We start from the raw sequence: 26897 nt of genomic DNA, 5'->3' as shown, positions 1-26897 counted from the left end.
TGCCCGGGCTGGAGTGCAGTGGCCAGATCTCAGCTCACTGCAAGCTCCGCCTCCCGGGTTCCCGCCATTCTCCTGCCTCAGCCTCCCGAGTAGCTGGGACTACAGGCGCCCGCCACCACGCCCAGCTAGTTTTTTTGTATTTTTTTAGTAGAGACGGGGTTTCACCATGTTAGCCAGGATGGTCTCGATCTCCTGACCTTGTGATCCGCCCGTCTCGGCCTCCCAAAGTGCTGGGATTACAGGCTTGAGCCACCGCGCCCGGCCATGATTCATACTTCTAAATGAAAGTACAACTGACAGAATAAAAGAATTTCTGGGTCTTCAATTAAGACAAAAATTACTAATACATGTACTGGGGGTGTGGGGAGGTGCATGTACCTGGCTAGTCTCCCTAGGGCCTAGCATATTCTATGGAAGGTATCCACGCTTTGGGACTCAGGCAGTGACAACTGCTTGTGGTCAAGGAAAAACTGAAATTTTGCTAAATGCCTCTCAAGGGTCTTCAGAGATCACCTAGCAGCTCAGGCCAGCCCCTAGAGACGACCTAGGAGTCTTTCCTGAAAAGCAAGTCCCCTTCCCCATCTCTTGATGTTGGTTGTGGGCCACACTGCCCTTCATTTGAGCTACTCGCCTGCCAGCTCTCCTGAGGCAGCCGGAGGGAGGCCCGGGGTGGATACTGGGTTCTCTGGTGAATGCTGCCTGGTGGATTTGCAAAGCAGCCAGGACTGCTGTCACCCCCCAGATGGGGAAGTGAGAAAGCTTGGGTCAGCTACCCTTCAAGGGTCTTTCTGAGCGCCTGGGGACCGAGGTGACTGGGGACATAGGCATAGGAAAAGAACTCTCCCTCCCTACTTCCTCCAAAGGAGAGTTATCAAAGCGGCCCACCTGGGACGCCTTTCCCTTCCCAGCCCCTCCCTGTCACCAGGACCAAAAGGAAGCAGGAAAACATCTGTCATCACAGCCCCGGATGCGGATTTTCCAGTGGCTCCTATCAGGATATCCCCCAGCCTTTTCCCAAGGGCTTAGGGATCTGGAAAAGTCAAAGATGTGGAGGGCAAGTGGTCCTATTGCCAGTACCACTGTGAAAATCTGGACCTTGGGGAGGCTGAGTCTCCAACTGATCCCAGACTAGTTTTAGAAGATATGGCCAGCTCCCAGCCAGTCCCAGAGAGGGCCCATTACATACCCCAGGGGACAGCATACGCCCTTGGGCGACCTCACAGTGCACACCTCTGCTCGGGTTACAGCCAGGTCTCTGGAGGGACTGAGTTGTCACCGACACCTCCTCTCCCCTTGGTATCTATTTCTATCTTGGGGATGAGTATGTTTGGGGAGCAGGAGAGGAGGGGACACTGGATAAGAGCCAGGACTGGGGAGGAAGGCTCCAGTTATCAATGCTGCTGGACAGCTCAGCTCCTTCTCAGAGCCAGGTAGGGCCACCTTCACGAACTGGAAACTCCCCTGTTTAGCCTCTCAGGCCTCCCTACTTCCTCTTTGCCCTTGGCAGTAGGAACAAAGAAGGGAAATTTCAAAGGTGATTTCCAGGTTTCCAAAGAAAAGTGAATAGTTACAGACGAACTGTCAGTGCATGCCGTGTGGAGCAGGGCAGCCCCGAAGGCGGGTGAAGGAGGCTGGCTCACCAGAGTCCCTGCTCGCTCATTGGAGGATCTGAGGTTGACCTGATGCTGCCTGGGCTTCGGTGGTGCCCGGGCCATGGGGGCATGTGACACAGCCGGGAACAGAAACCAGAACTCTCACGGAGGTCACCTGGCATCTAAGTCACCCTGGTCGAGGGTTTCTTCCACCTCTCATTTGGCAAAGGCTGCTAGGCAGAAAGGCGTCCTGTGTGGTATCCAGTACTGTGCTGTGCGTGTGCCCGTGCCCCTGAATAGATGCCTCCAGCTCCTAGCATTCTGGGACGCAGTGAGTGAGGCAGCTGTCTGTCTGAAACAGCCCCAGAACTGGTGAACTCCACTTGGGGTCTGCACGTTGAGCCACTTGGCCTGAAAGTCCTTTATTCTGGGGGAATCTCTCTCCTAGTTAGCCCGCCCTCCCTATCCCTGTGCATGAAAGCCAAAGAGAGGGACGCATAAAAGCAGAAGAGTTGTACGCAGCCGCCATGGGAGTCAGCAAACAGCCATGGGTGAGTTGAGGAGTGGACACAGTCCAGTGTGGCAGGGGCAGTCCTCTGCCACTGCCCAGCTACCTCTTGTGTCACCTGCAAAACCCCACCCAAATCCAGGAAGGGTCAGGAGGGGCCAGGGACTAAATGTGGATTCTCAGGGTTGGAGGAGTGGGCAAAATAGATCTCCAGCGGTATCCTGGAGCTCAAAGGGCCGCTCACTCCTCAAGGGGTTCAGGTCAAAACTACCTAGGACCCTATTAGGGATCAGGTCCCATGAACTCATCTGGGGCAAGTCAGAGGAAAAGCAAAAGCAGCATCTGGAAGTGGCTTCTGAACCGCCCCCACTCCTGAGGCTGAGGAGTTGATTTCAGAGCTCAGCACTAAATGGAATTAAGTGTAATTACAGCCCTGATCCACATCTCACTCTGTGCCACCTCCTCAGCAGGGGCGGGGAATGGGGAGTGGTCCCACACTGGGTCCAAACAAACGTCCCGTTCCTGGGTTTCTGACAGCTTTTAGGCCACAGTGGGCTGTTGGGAGCACTGCCCCTCCCCGGGGACTTGCAGACAGCCCTCTGCTACAGGCAGGGCCTGGGCCTGGGCCCCAGTGCTGTAACTGTCGAGCTGAGAACCCAGCGAAACACAGGCAGGAGCATCAGGAGACTGGACGCTGGCATGAGCCCCCAGGACAGGGACTGAAAGAAGTGTTCTAAACCACTGATGCTGACTTTAATGTGCACAAAGAAACCTCACATTAGTGACAGGGAGAGAGAGGAAGGAGGGTGGGGAGGACTAAGGCCCAGGGAAACCAGAGCTATGGAGACAGAGGCCTTAGGGAAGAGGAGATGGCTGGGAGGAGGGCTGAGGGGTGGGCGAGGCAGAGAAGCCCATCCCTTGCTGAGAGGAGAGGGGGTCGGGGTGGTGGCAGAGGCAGGTTCTTGCTTCATCAGGCTGGTCAGCATGTGGCCTCCTTTGGCCTTGATGCCTCGCTTCCTCCAGTTCCCTGAGCCTGTTCACTTCCTGCTGGAGCCAGGAGCCCTGGGCTGCCCTGACCCTGCTCCTTTAGATGTCTTTCCAGGGGCTGAAGTACTGGGCCTGCAGCGAGGAGAAAAGCAGGCTATGAGGGCCTGGGCCCAGGTGTTGCCTACTGCCCTGCAGCTCCCTGGGCTGGCGGTGTCCATTCAGCACCCGCTGCAGGCTCATGCCAGGGGCCGAGTAAGCAGGATGCCTGGGTTCACAGTCCTCGCGAGGACACAGCGGTCATCAGGCTACGTGACTCTATAAGTGGTCTGCCAGGGCCCCTCTGCCAGGCCCTGAATCACTTTTCCTTCTCGTGACAAGCACGCTGCTCCCACCAGAGGCTGGTGAGATCTAGTTCCTTGGGGAGTGAGGGTGAGGTTTGTTCTCTAGCCTTCTCAGAGACTTGGCGAAATCTGAGACCCAAACCACAGCCTGTGGCCCATGTGTCAGCCCTAAGTCAGAGGTTATGGGGTAAGGACGAGAGAGGAATCAAGAAGAGGCAGGCTAGGAGTGGAGGGACACTGGTGGTGGGGTGGGAGGTGGTCCTCACCAGGTCCTGTGCCCCTCCACACAGGACTGGGGGCTCAGGCAGGGAGACCCCGAGCTGGCCCAGCAGGGTGCTGCTTGGAGAGATGGGGCTGGAAGGGAGGGCACCAGCACAGGGGCTGAAGTTGGTTAGGTTGGAGGCTTGGGAGTCAGGCTGGCTCATGCCCTGATTCTGACATTCACACAAGCTGCCTGCATCATTGGGGTAAGCCATCGGCCCTCTCAGGGCCTCTGGTTAGTCTGCTCCTCTGTAAAATGGGCTCCTGGTAACACCTGCCTCATGGGGGTTGTGTGGGTTCTTAGAGAAACGGATCCTCATTCAAGAAACACGAGCTGTGAATATCACACCTACAAGCTCTGAGAAAACTCGGCGGGGGTAGGGGGTGTAGTGGAGAGGACCCAGGCAGCTTGGGAGCCTTCCTCCTAACATAGCAGGAGGCCAGCCTCAGGCCCACAGCACAAGTGGGCAGAAGGTGAACAGCTGGGGCCCCTTCCTGGCACTGCTCATGACAGACTGGCACTCTGGGTCCAGACTTTTCCCTCTCCAGGGCAACTTTTCTTTGCATTTCCTGAGGACTGCGCTTCTCTGTGTCCCCTTCCCTCCGCACCCACCCTGGGCACTTTTTTTTTTTTGAGATGGAGTCTCGCCCTGTCGCCCAGGCTGGGTTGCAATGGCACAATCTGGGCTCACTGCAACCTCTGCCTCCTGGGTTCAAGCGATTTCTCCCGCCTCAGCCTCCAGAGTAGCTGGGATTACAGGCACCCGCCACCACGCCCGGCTAATCTTTTGTATCTTTGGTAGAGACGGGTTTCACCATGTTGGCCAAGCTGGTCTCCTGACCTTGCGATCCTCCCGCCTCAGTCTCCCAAAGTGCTGGGGTTACAGGCGTGAGCCACCATGCCCAGCCTTTGACACTGGATTCTTGATAAGAATGATGAAGGCCCCTCAAGGCGTCCCCACCCTTCCCCCACATGCCCGCTCCACCCATGTCCCTGCCAGGAGCTCAGCAGCTGCAGCGAGGGTGGATGTGCTGGTGGCTCTGGCCAGCCCTGCCTGACCACTTCCTGCCCCTCCCCAGGTCTGGGGGCTGCAGGGGGCACCACCTGGGGCTGGCAGTGGGTCAGCAGCTCCTGCCAGCGGATGTAGGTCTGGGTAGCCAGGTCCTTGAGCATGGTGTGGTGCGTGGCCTGAGGGCTCTCCCGGATCTGCGCGCTGATGTGGCGATCCAACTGCATGCACAGCAGCTGCAGCTCGCCCTGCGGAGGCGGAGGGAGGCCGAGAGGCAAGTGTAGCATGAGCCAGGCACATCCAAAGCAGGGCAGGAGGAGAACAAATTCAGAGAAAGGACGGGGCACATTTGAGTGATTGTTCAGGAGCTGAGCAGGAAAAGGAGAATGGGGCCAGCACAACTCCTAGGGCTTGGGTCAGTGTCCCTTGGGAATGGCTCCGCTGGTGGGGCACTGTCGGGAGGAAGAGGCCCTGGCTCTCCCAGGCTGGCTTCTCTCAGCCTCCCACTCTCTGCAGTTCCTAACAGTGGGCTGGGCATGGCCATCCCAGTCAACCCCACGCTGCTTGGGGGCGAAGACACAGCTGGGCACCCCCACCCCAACCCCCCGGCCCTTGGGAGACTCACCCACTGGTCTGGAGTGATGTCTCGGCAGTTGACAACCACCCCGGCCAGCATCAGAAGGCTGTGGCACAGGTAGCAGGCCTGGAGGGAGAGCACAGGGGGAGCTGCTGCTTCTCTAACTCCACCAGGGCAGCATGGCAGGCCAGGGCGGGGGCTCACTCCACCCCTAGGCGTTCAGCGACAGTTTCCAGGGAGGCATCTTCAAGGGGCCCTGGGTGAGCCAGGCTCTGGGCCCGCACTCACTTGAACCTGTGATTCCCTAGCAGGCACTCCCAGCCTGCCCTCTGATGAGGTGCCAACCTCCCTTCCTCTAGAAAATGGAGTCAGCCATCCAGCAACATACACTGTCCCCCAGCCTTGTGCTGGGGCAACAGAGGACACCTTCTGAGGAGAGGAGCCTATCCACTCTGACCTCTGCAGTCTCTGTTCCCTGGGCCACCCTTATCCATAGGTACTGAGGCCAGGGTGCCTCTGTGCAAACAGCAAAGGGATCCCCCTCTGGGGAGGATGTGGCCCATGGCTCCTGGACTCGGCTTACCCCTTGGCAGAATGCCACCGGCACCAACATGGGTGTAGCCTGCCTAGACAGTCTCCTTACTGACCCGCGGAGGCAGGTGGAGAGACGGGAGCCAATGGTTTTGGCTGAGTGTCTGCACACCTCGCCTCCATCCTCATTCCTGCCAACTGCACACTCTCAAGCAGTGAAAACAGGATGCAGGCCTGCTCCATCTGGCCTGAGAACAATCTGATCTTGAGGCACCCCCGGACTCTCTTAGTGCCCATTCGCTTATGGGCTACGTGCTTGCCATTTGGAGAAACCGAGTCATGGGGAGTGTCCCAGGGTGTGAGGCTCCAGGAGGGACATAGCCTGCTCTGGACTCCCAGCTGCTGCCCGCAGGCACGCCCTCCACTCAGAGGCCCCTGCCGCCTTGTCCTCTCAGCTCTCATGTCTAGGATCAGGAGGTGGCAAATGACCAGCCCCGCGGACAAGCAGGGGTGGGAGAGGTGAGCTCTAGAGATGCCGGCAGGTGACAATGGGCTGGAGCTCAGAACCAGCCCATGGCCCCTGTGCCCCGGCTTCCCCTGACCTTATCACCCTGCCCTCCCAGGGCGCCAGGCAGTGCCTCAGCAATGGCTATCGCTTCTTTGCACAGGCCCAGGAGTGGGCCTGGGCACGGTGGCTCACGCCTGTAATCCCAGCACTCTGGGAGGCCGAGGAGGTAGCCAGGTGTGGTGGCGGGTGCCTGTAGTCCCAGCTGCTCTGGAGGCTGAGGCAGGAGAATGGCGTGAACCCGGGAGGTGGAGCTTGCAGTGAGCCAAGATCGCACCACTGCACTCCAGCCTGGGCGACAGAGCGAGACCCCGTCTCAAAAAACAACAACAACAACAACAACAACAACAAAACCAAATACCACAGTGCAAAATCCTGAGGTCAAAGGCCACCTGGGGCTCCCACCAGCGGCACCCACTCTGCCTGGGACCCAGCCTGTTCAACACAACGGTGAAGGCCCACGGGGGGTCTGACTCCACAGGCTGACCACGTGGCCCTGCACATGGCAGGCAGCGAAGACATGGTGGGGGAAACTGAGGCATGCCTCCAGGAGAGCTGCCGTGGGGCGGGGAAGACCCAACCTCTCTGAAGCCTAGCTCCCTCTGCCTGCCGGGTCCCTGCAGCAGCCTGTGGATGCCCCAGTCACCTGGCCCAGCTGGCCTGCTGGTGATGCACTGCTGACTCCCTGAGCTCCCCTTCCCTCCAACCTGGCCTTGCCTTTGGGACTCTGTCCAGCCTTTGCAGTCCTGCAACAGCTCACCGTCCCTTGTCATAAAGCAAGTCTGGGCCTGCGTGCCAGACACTATACCTTGACTGAGACACGGCGACATGAGACACTCAGGCATTAGAGGGAGGAAGATACTTCAGGAGAGCAACCGTTTGGTCAAGAAATAACATACCTCTGCTTCTGCACAGACCAAAAGGAGAAAGGGCCCTTCTGGGGTTTTTGGGTATGGGGGAGTACAACTTAGAGCTTTCAGGAAGTGACTAAGCTAAAGTGAGCCTCAAAGGAACAGTAGGAGTTGAGGCAAAGATGGCCCTGTGCAGGCAGAGGAGAGCTGATGACAGACCCTGAGGGCGGTTCCAGAAGCAGAGGCCGGTACAGGTGCATGGGAGTGGGGTGACCTGGGGGCAGAGTTGTGAGGACAGGCTGGGGGTGCCTGGGGGAGGCAGGCGAGAGAATGTGGCCACACTGGTGTGCTGGAATGTGCTAGGTAGTAGGAAAACGAGTTCTCTCTGGGAGAAAGGATTACAGGGCATCCTTATCTTTTCTTTTTCCTTTTTTAAGATTATTTCTCTACAACGTGGATACTCATACGGTGAGAATACAATGAAAGTTGGTTTAAAACTTTTTTAAACAAGATACTGCCAACTGTAATTGACTGAGCCTAACTGGGTTTGGGGTGGGTGTGAGGCATGGGAGCGGGACTTGGCCGTGAAAAGAAGCTGAGACCCAGGCTGGGTGAGGTGGTTTATGCCCATAATCCCAGCACTCTGGGAAGCTGTGGTGCAGGAGTTGGGAGACCAGCCTGGGCAACACAGCGAGACCCCGTCTCTACAAAAAACAAAACCAAAAAGTTATCCAGCATGGTCACCTGTAGTCCCAGCTACTTGGGAGGCTGAGGCGGGCGGATCACTTGAGCCTGGGAGGTTGAGGCTGTAGTGAGTTATAACTGTGCTACTGCACTCCAGCCTGGGCAATAGAGCAAGAACTGGTCTCAAAAAAAAAAAAAAAAGCTGAGGCCCCTCTCTGAGAGGGCAAGCGAATGATGAGAGGTGGCAGGGGATGCCAAAGACAACATCCAAAGGGTATCAGGGACATCACTGAGAATGGCTGGGGAAGGCACCCTGGGGTCTGCAGGGGAGACTGTGTGGGCCTGGGAGGGGCGAAAGGGGGCCTGTCCCTCTCAGACCTTTTAGTCGTCAACACTCCCAGCCCCGGATGGCAGCAGCTCAGTGGCCCGCTCCACCCATGGGCTCGCAGGGGAGTCTCCCGTACGGAGGAGGCCCGGCTGCAGAGCTTCCCCTCCTAGAAGGAGTTGTGGGGAGGGTCTGAGATCTGACGAATGCCCTGGAGGCGTATCAGGGAGGAAAAATCCGTCAGTGGACTTACCCCAGGCAGTGGAGAGTTACTGGTTTCACAACTTGTTTCTTATGCTGATTCCCATAATTGAATCTGCAGGGGGCAGGGAGGGGGGAGGGGAATCCCAGAAAAACTATTCCCAGTGTTTGGGTGGACAGTGAGTAAGAAACTGCAGTCCTAGAGAAAAGCCCTGTTAACCACATTAATATCAGCTGTGTTTTCCAAAGGGAAAAAGCTGAACCTGCCACACTGCCTGGAGGCTGGGTGCATGTCTTCCTTGCATTTGAGGGTGCTTCCTGGAAGGAAGACGTTGACCCAATTTAAGGAGCTTGGTGGCTGTGCAGATGCCCTCCCTTGGGATATTTCTGGGGGCCTGGCTGAAGCTGGGTTCCCAGTAGAGATTTTGAAAAGCAGCCTTCATTATTGGCATAGGAAGTGCCAACACTTCCATCTCCTCCCTGCATTTCCCCAGGACTCTTGGTCTCAGAGTTGCAAAGAGGTAAGAGAGAGTCTGATCCTGTCCAGACAACGGGCATGGTGTCCCCACCCTCCCACCAGGCCCCTCTCTCTGTGTGAAGGTCAGAGGAACAAAAGCTCAGCGGAAACTGGGGACTCTGTGGCCAGGAACAGGCAGACCCCGAGTCTCCCTATCTAAACCGCCAGCGGCTGTGGACACGCAAGTCGCCCAGCCCAGCTGGCTTGCTGGTGATGCACTGCTGGCTCCCTGAGCTCCCCTTCCCTCCAACCTGGCAGGGGCAGGCACGGGAGGGGTGCAGGGCAGGCAGGGGTAGGCCTGAGTGAGGGGGCCCTTCCCAGCAAGACAAGTAAGGGCCAGGTGTGAGAGCTGCGTTTCCTGCTTCCTTCGCAGTGTGACCAATTCCTGAACTTAGCAAGCCTGCTCCTGTCCTGGCTGGCACTACAGAGGCACGGTTCATCTTCCCTTCCACGAGGCAGGGGAGAAAGGCTGCGCCAAGGCTGCAATCCCTGCCTTACCTGCTTCCTCTCCCTCTGGGAGCACAAGGTGGCCCTTCTACACGCCAGAGGGAGGCCCTTCCAGGTCTCTTAGAACTGCTTGGTGTGGTGGGGACTTCATTGTGGCCTCAGGGTTAGCCCTCCTTGGGTGCTGGGGGCTACACTCGTCCAGGCCTTAGGACCTTGTCTGAAGATGGGACCCAGCTCCTGCCCTACGGCACATCAGTTAGGCTGTGAAGCCCTGATGGGAAATGGGACCCGGGAAACCTCAGTCAACATCATGGGGAAAGGCAAAGTCTGAGGGCATGCCTGGACCCAATACTGACAAGAAAAGCCCGGCCCATCCCTGCCACCGCTGCCAGCAAGGGCCCGGCTCCCGTTTTCTGGGTCTTTCCCCAGAGTCTGGTGGGCTGGCTCTTCTCAGAAGTTCCACGCAGGAATGCCTCACTCCTGACTCTAAAGCCTTCAAGGGGGCCGTGCCCTCCCCCTGGGGAAGGAATGACAAGGCTGAGTGACGGCAGACAGCAGACTGGGACTGTCACCAGAGGAAGGGAGGTCAGCATCTCCAAGTTCTGGTCCAGCTAGTTCTGACCCCAGGCTCCCCCAGCCAAGACTCCCAAGTCAAGTAGGAGCCATTAGCAATGCTTTTGTCATAGACAAAAGGGAAAATGGGTGGACATTTCCCAGTAATTTCATCCTTTAGAAAATTCCCCTCTAGCCAATGCCAAGGGAGTGGGCTGTGGCCTGAGCTATTTACGCTGAAGGAGGGCAGGAAAGGAGGATGCAGAGGCTCTCCCAGGAAGCCACTCGCTCTGGCCAGAACATAAAACCTTTCTCCCCTCTCAGGTCATGACCAAGAATCCAGTCTTAACCCTGGGCAAGTCTCAAATCCAGCCCTCTCCTGGAGGCTGCCAGACTGGGTGGGGAAGGCAGACCTGTTTCTGACAGGAGGACCCTGAGGGACCAGGTCCAACCAGGCTCTGGGGCAGTCAGTGTGTGTGTGTTACGGGGAGAACCAAGGCTGACCCAGAAACACCTGCTGGGAAGGACAAAGATGGACCCAGAGGGCACGGCTCTCCCAGCCAGGTGCGGGGCCCAGGGGCTCACCCCCAGGTGTCCCTACCTCTCACTCAGGAAGCTGGCCCTGATGTCTGCTGGCGCTGGGATTCCGGCCTGGGGTCCCCTTGCTTTCTCCTTTCCATGTTCATGGACCCTGGGTGGTGGTAGCCTGGGAACATGCATTAATCCTAGCCTGGCTGGGCTGCTCTCAGCCCAATCTCAAGAGCCTAAAGTCCAGCCCAGCCCAGGAGAAGTATTCTGCCTTAGGTGTCATCACTGCCACACGAGTCCTCTCAGGACTTAGGTGCAAGCACACAGACTGAAGATCGACTCTAGAGCCAACGTAGTCTGGGAAAGGCTGAAGCTGCGCTGGTCTACCCTGGGCCCTTTCAGACCCGAGGCTGGGGCTGGGTCACAATCCTTTTTTCCCCTTTTTTGTTCAATTTAAACCTATATAGTACCACTTTACTGCATCCTGATCCAGTAGGGCACGCAGACAGGGTCTGGGACCCCACCTTCAGCAGATGTGGAAACTGCGGCGTGGGGAGGTTCCCTGATGATCACGACCCTGTGTCCAGGAAGGGCAGGTCTGGCCCAAGAGCAGATGTCTGGGCTCTCAGCCTTCAGGAGGACAAGCTCCCCATGTGTGCGTGGGTGGTGGTGGGGTCTCTAAAGAGGATTCACACTGTGGACATCCTCCTTGGGAGACAGCGAGGGTCCACGGGCCTCCTACTGGGAGGACAGGGCGAGGCTGAGGCTATTCCCCCAGGGTGAAGGAGGAATGCCCTTTGCAGCCTGGGCCCCCGGGGCACAGTCTAGGTATCCACACAGGTTGGGCACAACAACAATGAATCATGAGTAATCCGAGGCAGGGCTCTACTCAGGCCCCAGGCCAAGAGCCTCAGTCTGAGGACAGAGCCAGAGCTTAGGCGACTGGTGTGTCCACTAGGACACCAGGCAAAAGGGGATGCATTTTTCTAGGTACATGCCTTCTGAGCCCCTGCAGGGTGGCACTGGCCACCAGGACGAGGCTGCCATGTCTTCCCTGTCCCATGAGCAAACCGCACAGCCTCTTCCCCTTGCCCAGGCAGCTTCCGCTCCAAGGTTGCACCCCCGACCCTTGGCTTTGGCAGACACTAAAGAAGGAAGCAGAGAGCGGTATCGAAAGCTCTGTTCCCAAAGGCAAGCCGACTTGGGAAGTGACTCTGACCAGGACAGGTCACCGGTCATAAGTCCTAGTGAGGAAGAAATGAAGACATATGACTGACCGCTAGGAAATGAGGCGGTGACCTAAGACCTCTTCCTAACCTAGGGTCCCAGAAGACACAGGCCAGAGAGCAGACATCTTGGCCAGAGAGCAGACGTCACCGGTGGGTCCTGCCAGGCAAGACACCCAATCCTGTCAGTGAAAGTGCCTGCCAGGGCATGGGGTGGGGATGACCCAAACACGGCCCCCAAACACGGAGCAGGGATGAGACCCATTTAGGGTGACGGGAGATGGGCTGGCAGCAGCTCAACAGGCAGGACTTCCAGCTCTGCTGCAGTGAATGGCCACTGAATGGAGTTTGCTTTCGGGCCCTGCTGGGCAGACAGGTGGGTGTCTCTTTCTAGGCTGCAGAGGACTCGGGGCAGAGCACGTGCCCACACCCTTCACGCCCTCAGAACAGGAGCTCTCGCCTGCACCTCCGGCTTCCCGGAGAGTGAGTTCAGAGATCTGAGCCTTCACAGCGGGGATCTCTTAAGTTCTATCCCTAGCTGGGGCCTGGGCCCTGAGCATCCCTGGCTCCTGCTCGTGGTACTGAGGACAGCGAGGGAATGTGGAGGCCATGGTGCATGGGGCTGGGGAGGGAAAGAGATGGAAGGCTGAGCGCTCCGGATTCCTGCAGACCCGCGGTGGGGAGGTTATCTCAGGGCATCTCCCCATTCCTCCGTCAGAGGCTGGTGGCAGGAGCCAAGGCACTGGAGGCAAGTCCTTGCTGGAGGTCGGAGGGCTCCCACCCAGTCCACCTTCCTCTCTGGCTTCCTGCTGGTGGGGGTCAGGGAGATGACAGGCAGGGACGGGCGGGGTCTTCCTGCTCCTCCAGCTAGGACCAGAGACCTTTACACCAGGGAGATCTGGACCAGAAAACCTAGCTCTGCAGACTGCCCAGAGAGGGAAAAGATTCTCGGTGCCTGTGTGTAAGAGTTCACGCCTGTACACGTGTACATCAATGCATACGTGTCGGTGTGCGTGTGAGTGTGCAGGGTGCAGGAGGGGGTCACTGACACCAGCCAAGACATTGCATAACCACCCTGACAGAGCAATGGTTTTCCCATGGCTTCCCCTTCTTGCCTTTCACTTTTTCACTTACTGAATTGTCTCTGGGGTGTTGGCATGTCTGGCCAGAGCCTGGGACTGCCCTCCTCATCCTTCCCAGCAACACCAGAGCACAAGGCCACTGCCCGTGACTGAACCACAGGGATGCTGTAAACGTCCAGGGGTCTGGTCCTTTCCCTTCCTTTGTAAGAGTGTCCCAGCCTCCTGTCCCCTACACTCAGACCAAACTGTTCCATGGTGGTGACTCCAGCTCTGACTCAAGGGGTGGACGTGAGTCCCAGGCTGGCCATTCACTGTATGTGAGCTTGCCATTGTGATTGGCTTAGAGATGGGCACTGGACCCAAACCAAACCAATGAGGCGCCACTCTGGTTACGGTTCGAAGGCGGGAGCTCTTTCTCGTCCAGGAAGAGTTAAAGGATGAGGAGACCCAGGTAGAGTGTCAGGTTTGAAGCTGATGAGTCACTTGCCTAGGGCTGCTGAGACAAGGCCGTTGAGCCTGGAGGAGGGGAGAGCCTGCCTGGGAAGGCGCCAAGGGCCAGAGCCTGGAGGAGGAGGGTGTGACACGGAGGTTTTCTGACACTGTTTAGGTCCCTCTAAGCCTGACGAACCGTCCCAGGGCTTTCCAGGATTTGTGTTTGTGTTTCCGTCACTAAAAAGTCCTGGCAAAGACAGGGAAGAAGGGACAGAAAAGGTGGTGCGCAGAGAGCACTTGAGAAGGCTGTGGTTATCCTGGCAGCTGTTCCTGCAGACTGAGGATGGCGTGTAAGGGATCTTCCCCACTGTGCCTGGCCCTCTTTGCTGCACAGCTGGGAGCCTCAAACACTGCAGCCTAAAACTCCTGGGCTCAAGCCATCCTCCCAAGTAGCTAGGACCATAGGCATGTGCCATTATGCCCTGTTAACACCACACCTGGCTCATTTTTTTGTTTGTTTGAGATGGAGTTTCGCTCGTTACCCAGGCTGGAGTGCAATGACGTGATCTCGGCTCACTGCAACCTCTGCCTCCCAGGTTCAAGCAATTCTCCTGCCTCAGCCTCCCCAGTAGCTGGGATTACAGGCATGCACCACCATGCCTGGCTAATTTTGTATTTTTAGTAGAGACGGGGTTTCTCCACGTTGACGCTGGTCTCAAACTCCTGACCTCAGGTGATCCGCCTGCCTCGGCCTCTCAAAGTGCTGGGATTACAGGCAGGAGCCACCGCGCCCGGCTACCTGGCTCATTTAAAAAAAACACTTTTGCAGAGATAGGGTCTCGCTATGTTGTGCAGGGTGGTCTATGAACGCCTAGCTTCAGATGATCCTCCTGCCTCAGCCTCTAAAAGCACTGAAATTACAGGTATGAACCACTGTACCTGGACAGGGTGAGGCATTTCAGGGGGAGCCATGAGGGTTGTGGTTGAGGTGAGACTCTGGGTTGACCCTAAAAGGTAGCTGTTCAAGTATGTGAAGCAACATGTAAACAAGCCATGGCTTGAGCCATGCCTGCAGCAATCCAAGGACAGGAGAGACAGTCTGGGCTCCGCAGGAAGGAGGGACAGCAGGAGCTAAGACACGGTGCTGAGAACAGAGCGTTTCTGGGAGACCATCACCGCTTGGATTCAAACGTCGCACATAATGTGTGGCAGCAAAGCCGCGCACTGGGCCAGCTGGTGGAGGCTCTGGCTGGCAGTTTCATATGATGTGACAGGCACTAGAGTCTATTTTCCTAAGTTAGAACGAGAGGAAGATAATCCACAGGGTTGTCCAGGAAGAGTTAAAGGATGAGGAGACCCAGTTAGAGTGTGAGGCTGGAAGCTGGTGAGTCACTTGCCTAGGGAGAGAGGCCTCGAAGGGTCTCCACGAGGATGGGGCCTGGGTGGGGTGGGGCAGGGAGCAGGCCCCGGTGCTGCCAAGGCCCGGAGCAAAAGCTGGCTGAAGAATGCAAGCCTGCCTCCGCAGCTTAACTCTGTCACTTCAAGCCTGTTCATACACTTGTAAAGAAACCAGAATTTCTGGGACCCAAACAAAGCTAGCCTGAACCTGGGCCCTGCCTGGCCTTGGGATGCCCAGAGGTACTGGCCTGTCCCCACATCTGTCTAGGTCCCCCTCTCCTGGAGGGTCAGCTTCCCAGAGGCCATCTCTTTGAGGTTTATTTTAAAATATGTCTGATGTTCTGAACTTTGGAGGAAGTAAGACAGAACCAGCCACAGATTAGACAGGAGAGGAACTCACAAGTTCTGAATATCCATTTTCTGTTCCTCAAAACCAGTCCGTTTCCTCCCAACCCTCCTGACCTTGGCCTAACCAAGGTCCCCAGCCCAGTGGGGCAGTAAGAGACAGACACTTCCAGGTGGGAAGGCAGACCGCATGGGGGGAATGGGGAAAGAGCCTCCATGTGCCTTTCAGGGGTACAGAGGGTAAGTGGCCTGTGCCCAAGGGAACACATGTCCCATTGCTGGAGTTCAGCATGCCAGCAAGAGAGGGCAGAGGCAAGCACACAGCTGCCAGAGGGCAGTAGCCCCCTCGCTGCCCAGCCCTGCAGTGAGAGCCAGGCCTTTCTCCACCACAACCTCCCATTAAGGCGGCTCTTGGCAGGGTCACCCAGCACAGGGACAGACAACTGCAGTTGCAGCAGCAGGAGGGAAGCAGTAAAACTTGTTTCCCAACTCGATCAACACACGCGCCACACCACAAGGATATACAGGAGATGTGCACAGCACGCACTTATGCACAAACACACAGCAGAGGCCCCGCTCTCTGCAGAACATGAGCAGAGCTACTCAGAAATAGCCTGAGTGCAGTGGAGTCGGCACAGCTGGGCTGAGTTTATCCCAGAGCATCACCAAGCCCTGGAGCACACCCATCCTCCCCGCCCCTCGCCAACAACTCCATTCTGTACCAATGCCCTTGTCCAATAAACAAACCACCACACACCCCCCAGGCCTCCGGAGCAGGAGCTGGGGACCATAAGTGTTGTGCACCTCGGGGAAGCTGACTAGAGCCACTTGCACTCAGTCGGGGGCCTTGATCTGGGTGGTGCCCCCCGCAGGGACCATCACAGGTGCAGAACCTACAGACTGCCACTTAGCTGTTATCCACTGAGGACACCATCTTGCTGGAGCAGGACATGCCGGGGGCAGATGGGGAGATGAGACCAGGCTCCTGCTGCCTCGACTCTGCCCCAGCTCTGGGACCTCCCCCTCTGTGGTCCTTAGTTTTCTTTCCATGCAACGAAAAATACTTCACAACCTCACAGTCCCCAGATTTCACCAACCAGGCAAAAACTTCCATCCCACCATAAAGATCCTGGTACTAGATACCTCCCCAATCCCTGAGGGGAAAAACAGAATTACAAAACTTCATCAATAGAACATCAGTAGGCCGGGCACGGTGACTCACGCCTGTCATCCCAGCACTGTGGGAGGCCGAGGCAGGTGGATCACCTGAGGTCAGGAGTTTGAGACCAGCCTGGCCAACATGGTGAAACCCCGTCTCTACTAAAAATGCAAAAATTAGCTGGGTATGATGGTGGGCATCTGTAATCCCAGCTAATTGGAAGGCTGAGGCAGGAGGATCGCCTGAACCTGGGAGGCGGAGGTTGCAGTGAACCAAGATCGCAACATCGCACTCCAGCCTGGGTGACAGATCAAGCCTCTCTCTCTAAATAATAAATAAATAAATAAATAAATAAATAAATAAATAAATAAAGCATCAGTAGAGCAAAAAGAAAAGCAAGAAACAGTAAGTGTGGTAAGGAAAAGTATAACATGCAATAGCAGGTTTTGACACAGCCAAAATATCAATAATCTCGATGGTAGTGAATTGAGGCCCATTGAGATGGCTCACGTCTATAATCCCAGCACTTTGGGAGGCTGAGGTGGGAGGACTGCTTGAGCTCAGGAGTTTGAGACCAGCCTGAGCAACGTGGCGAAAGCCCGTCTCTATAAAAAAAAAATAAAAAATGGGCCGGGCGCAGTGGCTCACGCCTTTAATCCCAGCACTTTGGGAGGCCGAGACGGGCGGATCACGAGGTCAGGAGATGGAGACCATCCTGGCTAACACGATGAAACCCCGTCTCTACTAAAAATACAAAAAAATTAGCTGGGTGCGGTGGTGGGCACCTGTAGTCCCAGCTACTCGGGAGGCTGAGGCAGGAGAATGGCGTGAACCCAGGAGGCGGAGCTTGCAGTGAGCCGAGATCATACCACTGCACTCCAGCCTGGGCAACAGAGTGAGACTCCGTCTCAAAAAAAAAAAAATAATAATAATAAAGTAAAAAATAAAAAATTAAAAAATTAAAAATGGGCCGGGCATGGTGGCTCACGCCTGTAATGCTAGCAGTTTGGGAGACTGAGGTGGGCAGATCACCTGAGGTCAGGAGTTCGAGACCAGCCTGGCAAACGTGGCAAAAACCCATCTCTACTAAAAATACAAAAATTAGCTGGGCATGGTGGCAGGTGCCTGTAATCTCAAATACTTGGGAGTCTCAGGCAGGAGAATCACTTGAACCTGGAAGGTGGAGGTTGCAGTGAGCCGAGATCTGGTCACTGCCCGCCAGCCTAGGCGACAGAGTGAGACTCCATCTCAATCAATCAATCGATATAAATAAATAAATAAATAAATAAATAGCCCGGTGTGGTAGCACATGCCTGTCCCAGCTACTTGGGAGGCTGAGGTGGGAGGATCTATTGAGCCTGAGAAGGCGAGGCTGCTGTGAGCCCTGATGGTACCACTGTATTCCAGCCTGAGCAACAGAATGAGACAGGCCCTGTTTCAAAAAAAAAAAAAAAAAAAAAAGTGAATAGGCTATGACCTTCATGATCCTGAACCCTAAAGCTGGACAGAACACACCAGACAGCACCTGGCCAGATATGGCTTATACAAGTCAGCTACAAGGAAACAAACTGCCCCAAGAAGACCCTGGTTCTGGGTTGGTGGGCTCAGTTGGTAGCTTGGAGAGACAGTGGCAAACTGAGTCAAGTTACATAATATTTTTCTGCCTGCGGCCAGAAGGACAATCTCCCTTGCTGGCCTGGGAAGGCAATCAGGGCAAATCAGTATCCATGGGCCAAAGGGAGCACTTGGAGGCCGACTCTAAGTATTAAACTCTCCTGTGTTAACTCTCCTACAGGAAAACACCCTCTGCCACCTCTGTAGGCCAAAAAGGCCCCATGCCTCTCACATGGCTGTACCAGACCCCCAAGCATCACTCCGAACCAGATGTTCATTCTTCTCTGGGAATAAAGCCCAGCTCAAACCAGGCATGCACACGGCCATAGATAACCCAAAGGGGCTCGGCTTTGTTTTCTTTATCCAGAAGCTCTTCAAAATGCTAAAAATGTTATCAGCTCACTAAGCGGGATAGTCCACAGAAGCTCTTATAGTCCGTATAAGCTCTGCCTGCTCAGCTGAGACTCTGTGGTCAAAGCCAGGACACACGGCCAGGGCAGGCATCTATGCGGCTGCTGACTCTCTCCAGTTCCTGACCCCCATGCACAGCTGCAGCAGGAGCTCATGGCTTCCTTTGCTGAAGTACCTGGTGCTTTCCCAGGCAGGACCTCACTAGCTTATAATTACAAACGATGTGCTGGGACTGGTTCTGCCACACGCAGGTAACACTTCTTTAGTCCAGGGCCTCCTGCAGGAGAAGGCCAGGCTATAAGCTCTTGTGGACTTAATGATACGAAGACCTTAAGAGACAAGGGGACCGGCCGGGCGCGGTGGCTCAAGCCTGTAATCCCAGCACTTTGGGAGGCCGAGACGGGCGGATCACGAGGTCAGGAGATCGAGACCATCCTGGCTAACACGGTGAAACCCTGTCTCTACTAAAAAATACAAAAAACTAGCCGGGCGAGGTGGCGGCGCCTGTAGTCCCAGCTACTCGGGAGGCTGAGGCAGGAGAATGGCGTGAACCTGGGAGGCGGAGCTTGCAGTGAGCTGAGATCCGGCCATTGCACTCCAGCCTGGGCGACAGAGCGAGACTCGGTCTCAAAAAAAAAAGAGACAAGGGGACCACCATGCAGAGGCTGGTCAGGTGGCGTGCAGGAGGCAGCAGGTTTCTAGAATGGGGGCAGGAGAGCGAATGCCAGAAGAGAATGGAAGACAGGAGTTCAGAGAAGGACAAAGGAATGAAAACTAGATTCATTCATTTGTCCATCCGGTGCCAAACGTGGGACACGGTGCTGAGACGCCGGCTGTCTCACAGTCGAGCTGGACACGGGGCGAGCAAAGGGACAACTCTACTTGCCAAGGGGTCAGGGAGGAGAGAAAGTCGGGCCCTGGACACCAACAGTAGCTCTCCCAGCCTCTTCCCAGAGGGAAAGGCTGGGCCAAGGCCTGAGGCAGCGAGAGGAGGTGGGGAAGAAGCTGGGCAGGAGTGTTTATTTGCAGGGCTGGAGGAAGGCTGTGACCCAGCCGCACAGGGCAGGAAATCTCCCAGACAGGAGTGAGAGGGCCTGGGGGGGGATGGGCGGGAGTCAAAAGGCAGAGGCTCAGTTCAGCTGCCCCAAGGCTGGGAAAGCAGGCATTTCCTCCAGGCTGGGCCGCCTCAGGTCAACCTTACTCTGGCCTCAGTTTCCCCACTGCACTGAAGGGAAATGAAAAGGCAAAGACTTTGAGCTCTGGGCATGAAAGGCTCAGACCACCACTCCTTATAAAACAGGGTGGATGCCGCTGCTGCTGTTTTTGGCTGCTGAGTGGCCCATCTCACCTCTTTGAAGATGAAACATGCTGAGGCCTAATGAAGAGTCAGTCGGTTGGGGTGGGCGTGGAGCCCAGTCACCTGCCCCACCTGGCCCCTCCCAGTCAGAACAGCGCCCAGCCCAGGGGACAGAACCCAGCCCAGGGGCCTGTTTCACACTTCTGTGCCGGCGCATCCTCCTCTGCCCGGGGTTCCCTCACTCAGAGGCAGAGGTGTAGGGGAGCGCAGCATAGGTGGTCTGAGGTGGTCTCGGGCTGCAGCGAAGGCCTTCTGAGAGCTGCCTGGGCCTCGCCTGCCCCTCCACTGCCCTGGACCAGTGCACACTACCCTTTTGGGGCTCTGCCGAGCTGCACAGTGCCTCCATGTTTTCAGGCCAAACAGGTCATTTCTAGTGTGGAGGCCGACCAGGGGGAGGCTTTCAAACCTCCTTTAGGTATGTGAGAATAGTCCTCTAAAGAAAAGGCATCCGGCGGGGCGCGGTGGCTCAAGCCTGTAATCCCAGCACTTTGGGAGGCCGAGACGGGCGGATCACAAGGTCAGGAGATTGAGACCATCCTGGCTAAGACGGTGAAACCCCGTCTCTACTAAAAAATATTAAAAAATAGCCGGATGAGGTGGCGGGCGCTTGTGGTCCCAGCTACTCGGGAGGCTGAGACAGGAGAATGGCGTAAACCCGAGAGGCGGAGCTTGCAGTGAGCTGAGATCCGGCCACTGCACTCCAGCCTGGGCGACAGAGTGAGACTCCGTCTCAAAAAAAAAAAAAAAAAAAAAAAAAGGCATCCTTAGCCTGCTTACTGTCCTTCTTCCCCAGCTGTTGAAAGGACGTCTTCTGCCGCCTAGATAGCCTCTGAACCACAGTGAGTCGGGCAGGAACCACACCTCTGCTAGGTGAAGCCCAGGACTGGCCCCCAAGGTGCCTGCAGGCCACACTCTCCACTTAGCCAGACCAGACGTGACCCTCTTTTCTCTCTCGCCACTCGCCTTGTTGTTCCTTGTCCCCCTGCCCAGGCCTCCTTGATTTCTATTCAGACAGACCCCAGGGCTGGCCCCCACCTCCTTCTAGAGGCCCCATAACCAGCCCATAACCAGCTCGTTTCTGGGGAAATACTTGGCACAAGAGAAAGGGCATGCAGACAGCTCACACCCTCCTGGGAGGCAGCAGCCTCATCAATGCACTAGTATTAGGCATAACTGAAAGACAACTTTCCCCACGTTTCAGAAGAGGAGCATGCACCTGGAGATAAGCATATCTCTTTAATGGTTCATTTGTGTTCATTAAGTAATTAATTCATTTATCTGATTTGCAAAGTGATGCCCAAAGGTTGGACTTCTGTATCAACATTCAGCCTCCAAGTGAGTTTCTGGAATTACCACCTTCCCCAGTTATGACAATCCCTATCTCCATTCTTCATCCCCGAGTCCCCAGGGGCAGGAGAGGGCACCGAGGGTTAAGTGCTGTTCCCCAGGAAGCTGGGCCTGGGACACCCACTCTGAAGCCCTCACACCCACCACCATCCCTGCTCTGACATTCACTCAGGGACTAATAAGCCTCACTGTTTCAAACTCTACAACCTGCAGGCCCTAGGGCACCTTGTGGCTCCTGACTCCCACCAGAGCTTGGCTTTCAGGAAAGCCAGGCAATGTCTGGAAAGTCAATTAGGAAAAACTGGGGACAGGCCAAGGACTCAGCCTCAGTGATACCCAGAGTGAAAATGAATATGGAGGCTGGGCCCAACTCTGCCTGCAGAAGGGATGCCCTGCACGTCTAGACCACCTGCTCTTATCCTGACGTGCTCCCATCCCCTCACTGGCAGCTGGCTCCTGCATCCTCCCTAAACTGTGCTGTAAGGCTGACAATCCCAGATCAACAGAAGGCACACCAGCAGGGACAGGCGGACATTTGGCCCCTATGCCTGCACACAGGGCGTCCCCCGCCTGCGGCACGGGTAACAGCACTAATTACAGGTGAGATGCTGAGCACCTCCGCTCAACACAGGGAGGCAGCCTGTTGGTCTCTGCCCTGGCATGGCCCTGGGGTTCTGGAAGGACCCGCAGGCCATGCAATGTGCACAGCCCTGCCTTTCCCTGTTACCTGTGGTGGAGGCAGGCGGGTGCTCGGCGCTCACTCACCTTGTGGTCCAGCTCGGCACTAGCCTTTGGCTGTTGCTCCTGGGAGGGTGGCAAGGGCACAGAGCCCAGGTACTGCCTGAGAGATGATGGCCTCATGAGGCCCAGGAGCCGGCTGAGCGAGGACAGCTGGGGAGGAGAAAGGAGGCTGTCAGTCACAGACGGTGGTGGCCGAGAGCTCGGGGTGCTCCCAGGACTTGGCCTGGACACCTCAGCTGGTGGCAGTGGGTTAGAGCACTGGCTTCTGAGATCCAGACCCACTCTCCCTTATGAACTGTGGTCTCCCGGATTCTGAGTGTTCTCATCTGTAAAATGGATCACACATACTTCCCAGGAGACGAGAGGCACTCACACATATCCAGCTCCCCCAACCCCCACCCACACATACCCAGCTCCCCCACCCCCACTCACACACAGACCCACACACACACTCATCCCCCCACAGACCTGACACCCACCCACTCACCCTCCCCACACCCACACATACCCAGGCCTCCCACCCCCCACCCACCCACCCACCCACATACAGACCTACATCCACATCTACTCATCCCCCCCCAACAGACCCCACATCCACACCCATCCACTCACCCACCCACCCACATACACACAGACCCCCGCACACATATCCACTCATCCCAAGACCTCCACACTCCCCCACCCCATCCACCTACCCACTCACCCACACACACACCCACATACACAGACCTACACACACACCCACTCACCCCCACACAGACCCCACCCCCACCCCATCCCCCCACCCACACCCACACCCACTCACCCACATACACAGACCCCCACACACCCACTTATTTCCCCCCATAGACTCCCACCCACACTCACCCACACCCATCCCCACCCACCCTGCACTGCCGCTCTGTGTCTGTGGGCCCACCCTCCCTTGCATCCCTCTCTTTTGGTTGAACTCTTCTCTGTGGAGGTTTGGAACACCATGAAGAGGAGAGACCATAGTCCATCACCATTGAGTGATGACCACCATCATCTTCATCCCGCCTGGCCTGTGTCTTCAGCCCCCACCTTCCACTCCCCTTCCCGTTCTTTTCCTTCCAGGGGATTTTAAAGCAAATACATTGTACCATTTTACCCATTAAAGAACTCCTACAGAAAATACAAGGATTTCCCCCCAATCTAATCATAATACCATTTCTTTCCTAACAGAATCGCCGAGACTTCCTTATCATCATCCAACACCTGTGTTCAGTTTTCTCTCTCTCTAAAATATCCTCCAACATTGTTCTGTTTGAAGGGAGATTCACCACAAGGCCCACATGCTGCATTCGGTTGACTATGGCACCTAATCTATTAGCCGCCCCAGCCCCCATTTAGTTTTTGAATAAACTGCCCAACCTCTCTGAACAAACAAGCTCTGGAGGGAACGTGACCCGCGTAAGTCCAGGTGTCCACAGTTAGCCACTCCTTCTGGCCCAGTGTATGCACTTGATTTGGGTAGCCTGGGCCCAGCTCCAGCAAGGACTGCCCAGCTGCCCTGAAGCTAATTCTCGTTGTAGCAGAGGCAGGCAGGCTCCCAGCCCTTGGCCTCTGTGAGGCCACAACAGCCCTGGGGGCAGGGCGGGGAGTAAGCGGGAACAGAGCCAAGGTAGTTCAGAGGCACCATCTCTTTAGATGGCACAGGAGCAGGGTGATCCTGGGCTAGGGGCTTGAGCCCTGCAGCCCAGCCCCCCTCTTGAGCCTAGCCTGGCTGGCACACCTGGCTTCCTCCGGTGACTCACCCACCACCTGCTCAGCACATCAGCCGGTTATGGGCTGAGACAGCCCACAAGAGCAGCTGGGCTGGGGGCTGGGGGCTAGGAGTCAGGCTCAGGGCCTCAGCTTCTGGAAGGCGGCCAGGGCTTCTCAGCCTGGCATCTGATCCCTTTGGGAGGGGAGAGGAAGGTTCTGGGCAAAGAGAGGCACCATCTGGGGCTTCACCCAAACCATAGCTGTGCCGCCTTACTCAGGCTTCACAAGTCAAGATAGTTTCCAAAACAGCCCTGCCCACTCAGGGCTCACAGCTGTGCAAGCACAGGGTCAGGCTCTGCAGTCCACACCCCCAGTGTGGCCTTCGGGCAGGCCTCGCCTGGCCGGGACCCTCCCTGCTACGGGAGGCCTGGGTAGGGCTGGGCAGGGGCGCAGGGACAGCACTCTTGCCGTGCTTGCTCTGGTGTTTTTCCTCTCACTCATGAAAACAGCTTGGCTGTGCTCAGCGCAGCAAGCTGCTGCCCCTGCGATCTGCCTGCGCCGTTGTGCCTTCCGATTGTTTATTCCCTTTTGTTTCCATCTCTGGATGCTCCAGCCGGTCTCTCTCCCACACACAAACCCCTCTCCAGAATAAGGGCTTGTTTGGGCCTTGCGGGAACCCGCGGGGATGGGTCAGATCAGAACCCTCCCTATCTCAACCTCAATGCTGGCAGCTGGCTCTGCAAACACTCAGCCGCTTAGGGCAGACACCGAGAGCTAGAAGCAAGGATCCCTCAGGAAGACAGGCCTTCACCAGCCTTCTCAGAGGCAGAGAAGATGTGGTGGAAGCTGATTTCCGGAGAAGCAACTGGCCACACAGCATGTTGCTCCTGGGTGCAAATCCTGGCTTCCTCCTCACCTAGCACAGGAAGCCAGGATCTTAAGTGTCTGCAAAGACCCAATGACCTGCCTGCGGCTCCCTGGAGCTGGTGTCCTGCCTGGGCCTTCTGACCAGACACAGCACCCGCCCCTCTCTCCCTTCCAGCTGTTGCTCCACACCCACCTTCTCAGTAAGGCCCACCTGCTCAAGTTCCCGTCCGTCCGTCCGTCCATCCATCCATCTACCATCCGTCAGTCCATCCATCCATCCATCCATCCGTCCGTCCGTCAGTCCATCCATCCATCCATCCATCCACCTACCTACCTACCTAGACAGAGTCTTGCTCTGTTGCCCAGGCTGGAGTGCAGTGGCGCAATCTCTGCTCTCTGTAACCTCCACCTCCCGGGCTCAAGCAATTCTCCTGCCTCAGCCTCTTGAGTAGCTGGGATTACAGGTGGCCACCACCATGCCCAGCTAATTTTTGTAGTTTTAGTAGAGACAGGGTTTCACCATGTTGGCCAGGCTGGTCTCAAACTCCTGACCTCAAGTAATCCACCCACTTTGGCCTCCCAAAGCGCTGGGATTACAGGAGTGAGTCTCAGCGCCTGGCCCCTTTGCAATTTACTTGCTTTTTATCACCTATTCCCCCTCCCTCCCTGGAATGTAAGCTCTCTGAGGGCAGTTTTTTCACTGCAAAGTCCCCAGAACCTAGAACCATGCCTGGCACATGGTACACGTCTAGTATTTGTCAAAGGAACGAACAAATGAATAGATGAACAGTCGAGACTGCAGCTAACATTTTCTGAGTAGATGCAAACATTTATCCCCCTTGATTTGAGCCACCTGAAGCCCATGTTTCCCAAACCCCAAACTGGAAGACATACTTTGAAAAGAGGTTTACTGTGTTGCAAGAAGTGCCCCAGGATAAGAAGCAAACTCCTGATTTCCTCCCCAAACCTGCTCCACCTGCATCTTGCCTAGGGTAGGCAAAGGGCGTCTCCATCCCGCCTGTTGCACAGACCTGGAGTCCTTGTCTCTGTTCTCTTGCATTGCACATCCCACTGTCTCTACTGGGGAAACGCACCTAGAATCTGACCACTTCTCACCGCCCACACTGCTACTTTCCCAGGCCAAACCACTGCCATCTCTTGCCAGGATTACTGCAATCACCTGCTTCCTCTCCATTCCCAGTAGTCCCTTCTCAACACAGCAGCCAGAGTAATTTTTAAATATTTTATAAATCAGATTTTGTCGCTTCTCTGCCCAAAACCTTGCAGGGGCTCCCCACTTCTGCGTAGAAGTCAAAACCCTCACTGTAGCCTTGAGGCTCTGGCTAACTGAACCTCCACTTGCCTGTGTGACCTCAATGCTGTAAGTCCTGTCATTTAAGTTCAGATCTCCAACGTGTGCTTCTGCTCCTGCTCCATGGGACCCCCGTTGCAGCTTGTGGGAGATACAGAGCCCAGCAACTTGGCCATCAGCGACTCCTGCCCAGCAATGCCCTGCAAATTGCTGTGCCCAGATCCAGCCCCAGGTCCCCTGCTCTTACACCAGTCAATTCTCAACCCCTGTGCCCCCTTTCACAGTGAATCAATTGACAGGATTTCTCCAGCACTTGTGCACTGATGAGGGAAAGGAGGGATGGTCCTTGTCCTCCTGTCTGTGAACTGGGACTAAAGCCCAAGGACCCAGCAGGGCACTTCACCATGAAGTACCGGGTGTGGTCCAGGATGTCTAGAGGCAAGGAGAGAGCTGGACAGGCTCAGGCGGTGACCTGCAGTGGTCAAGGACAGGACTTTAATCCCAGCTCTAGGCCGGGTATGGTGGCTCATGCCTGTAATCTCACCACTTGGGAGGCTGAGGCAGGAGGATCGCTTGAGCCCAGGAGTTTGTGACCACCCTGGACAACATGGTGAAACCATGCCTCTATAAAAAACACAAAAATTCACCAGGTGTGGTGGTACACACCCATAGTCCCAGCTACTCAGGAGGCTGAGGTGGGAAGGCCACTGAGCCAGGGAGGTTGAGGCTGCAGTGAGTCGTGATCAAACCACTTCACTCCAGCCTGGGAAAGTGAGACCCTGCCTCAAAAATAAAATCCCAGCTGTACCACTTCCCTGTTGGGTGACCCTGGAAAGTTTCGCTATCTGTAAAATATGGATGACAGTAAGTCTGAAGGCCTTGGGCTGCTAGGAGGGGCGAATGCCGAGGACAGCAGCCAGGACACAGCTGTGCTGTGCACATGGGAGCTGCCACTATTGCGGGTTGAGGGTGACAGGTGGAAAGGAAGAAGAGACCCAGACACAGCCAGAGCTGTCTGCAGAGAGCAGGCAGGGCCTGTGAGGAGGGCCAAAGAGAACACACGGCACTAGTAAGCCCCGTGGAGGAGACGTTGGGAAAGGGGCATGTGGGCTGAGCGGGCGGCTCTGGGTACGAGGTGGCCCTTTGAAGGAGTGTTTCAGGAAGGTCTGACAGGCCAGACTGGAAAGGGGAGTGCCTGGCAGCCTGAAGACCTGGGAGGAGGCTGTGAGCAGCCCTGGGCTTGCAGTGGAGACGGGGAGGGAGCTCCAGGAAGGCCATGGGCAGGCCCCTGCCGGTCCTTCCTATCCCTCCGGTCGCCATGAATCTCACTCCCTTTCTCCTTTTTGCAGTACAAGCAGTGACTCAGCCTCAGCCTCCAAGACCTGGCTCAGGGCATCTTCTCCA

At 56.2% G+C, this 26897-nt stretch overlaps 1 protein-coding gene across 3 annotated transcripts in view; it reads right to left on the bottom strand.

The window, feature by feature from the left end:
• Positions 1-2841: 2841 nt before the first annotated feature.
• FAM178B (family with sequence similarity 178 member B) overlaps positions 2842-26897 on the bottom strand; it is a 76935-nt gene continuing 52879 nt past the window's right edge. For 2 of the 3 annotated variants that reach the window (XM_030921415.1, XM_010362107.2), the window contains 4 exons: positions 21614-21739; positions 5325-5402; positions 4795-4947; positions 2842-3219 (listed from right to left, as the gene is read on the bottom strand). In XM_030921415.1, the coding sequence (XP_030777275.1) occupies positions 3187-3219; positions 4795-4947; positions 5325-5402; positions 21614-21739 (390 nt within the window). In that variant the 3' untranslated portion in view covers positions 2842-3186. Of the gene's footprint in view, positions 3220-4794; positions 4948-5324; positions 5403-21613; positions 21740-22775; positions 22871-26897 lie in introns of those variants that run through there. The other variant, XM_010362108.2, reaches the window with a different exon arrangement.

The sequence above is a fragment of the Rhinopithecus roxellana genome, chromosome 17, assembly GCF_007565055.1.
Source record: "Rhinopithecus roxellana isolate Shanxi Qingling chromosome 17, ASM756505v1, whole genome shotgun sequence".
In the NCBI taxonomy this organism is placed as follows: Eukaryota; Metazoa; Chordata; class Mammalia; order Primates; family Cercopithecidae; genus Rhinopithecus; species Rhinopithecus roxellana.
This window is presented reverse-complemented; position numbering and strand designations above follow the sequence as displayed.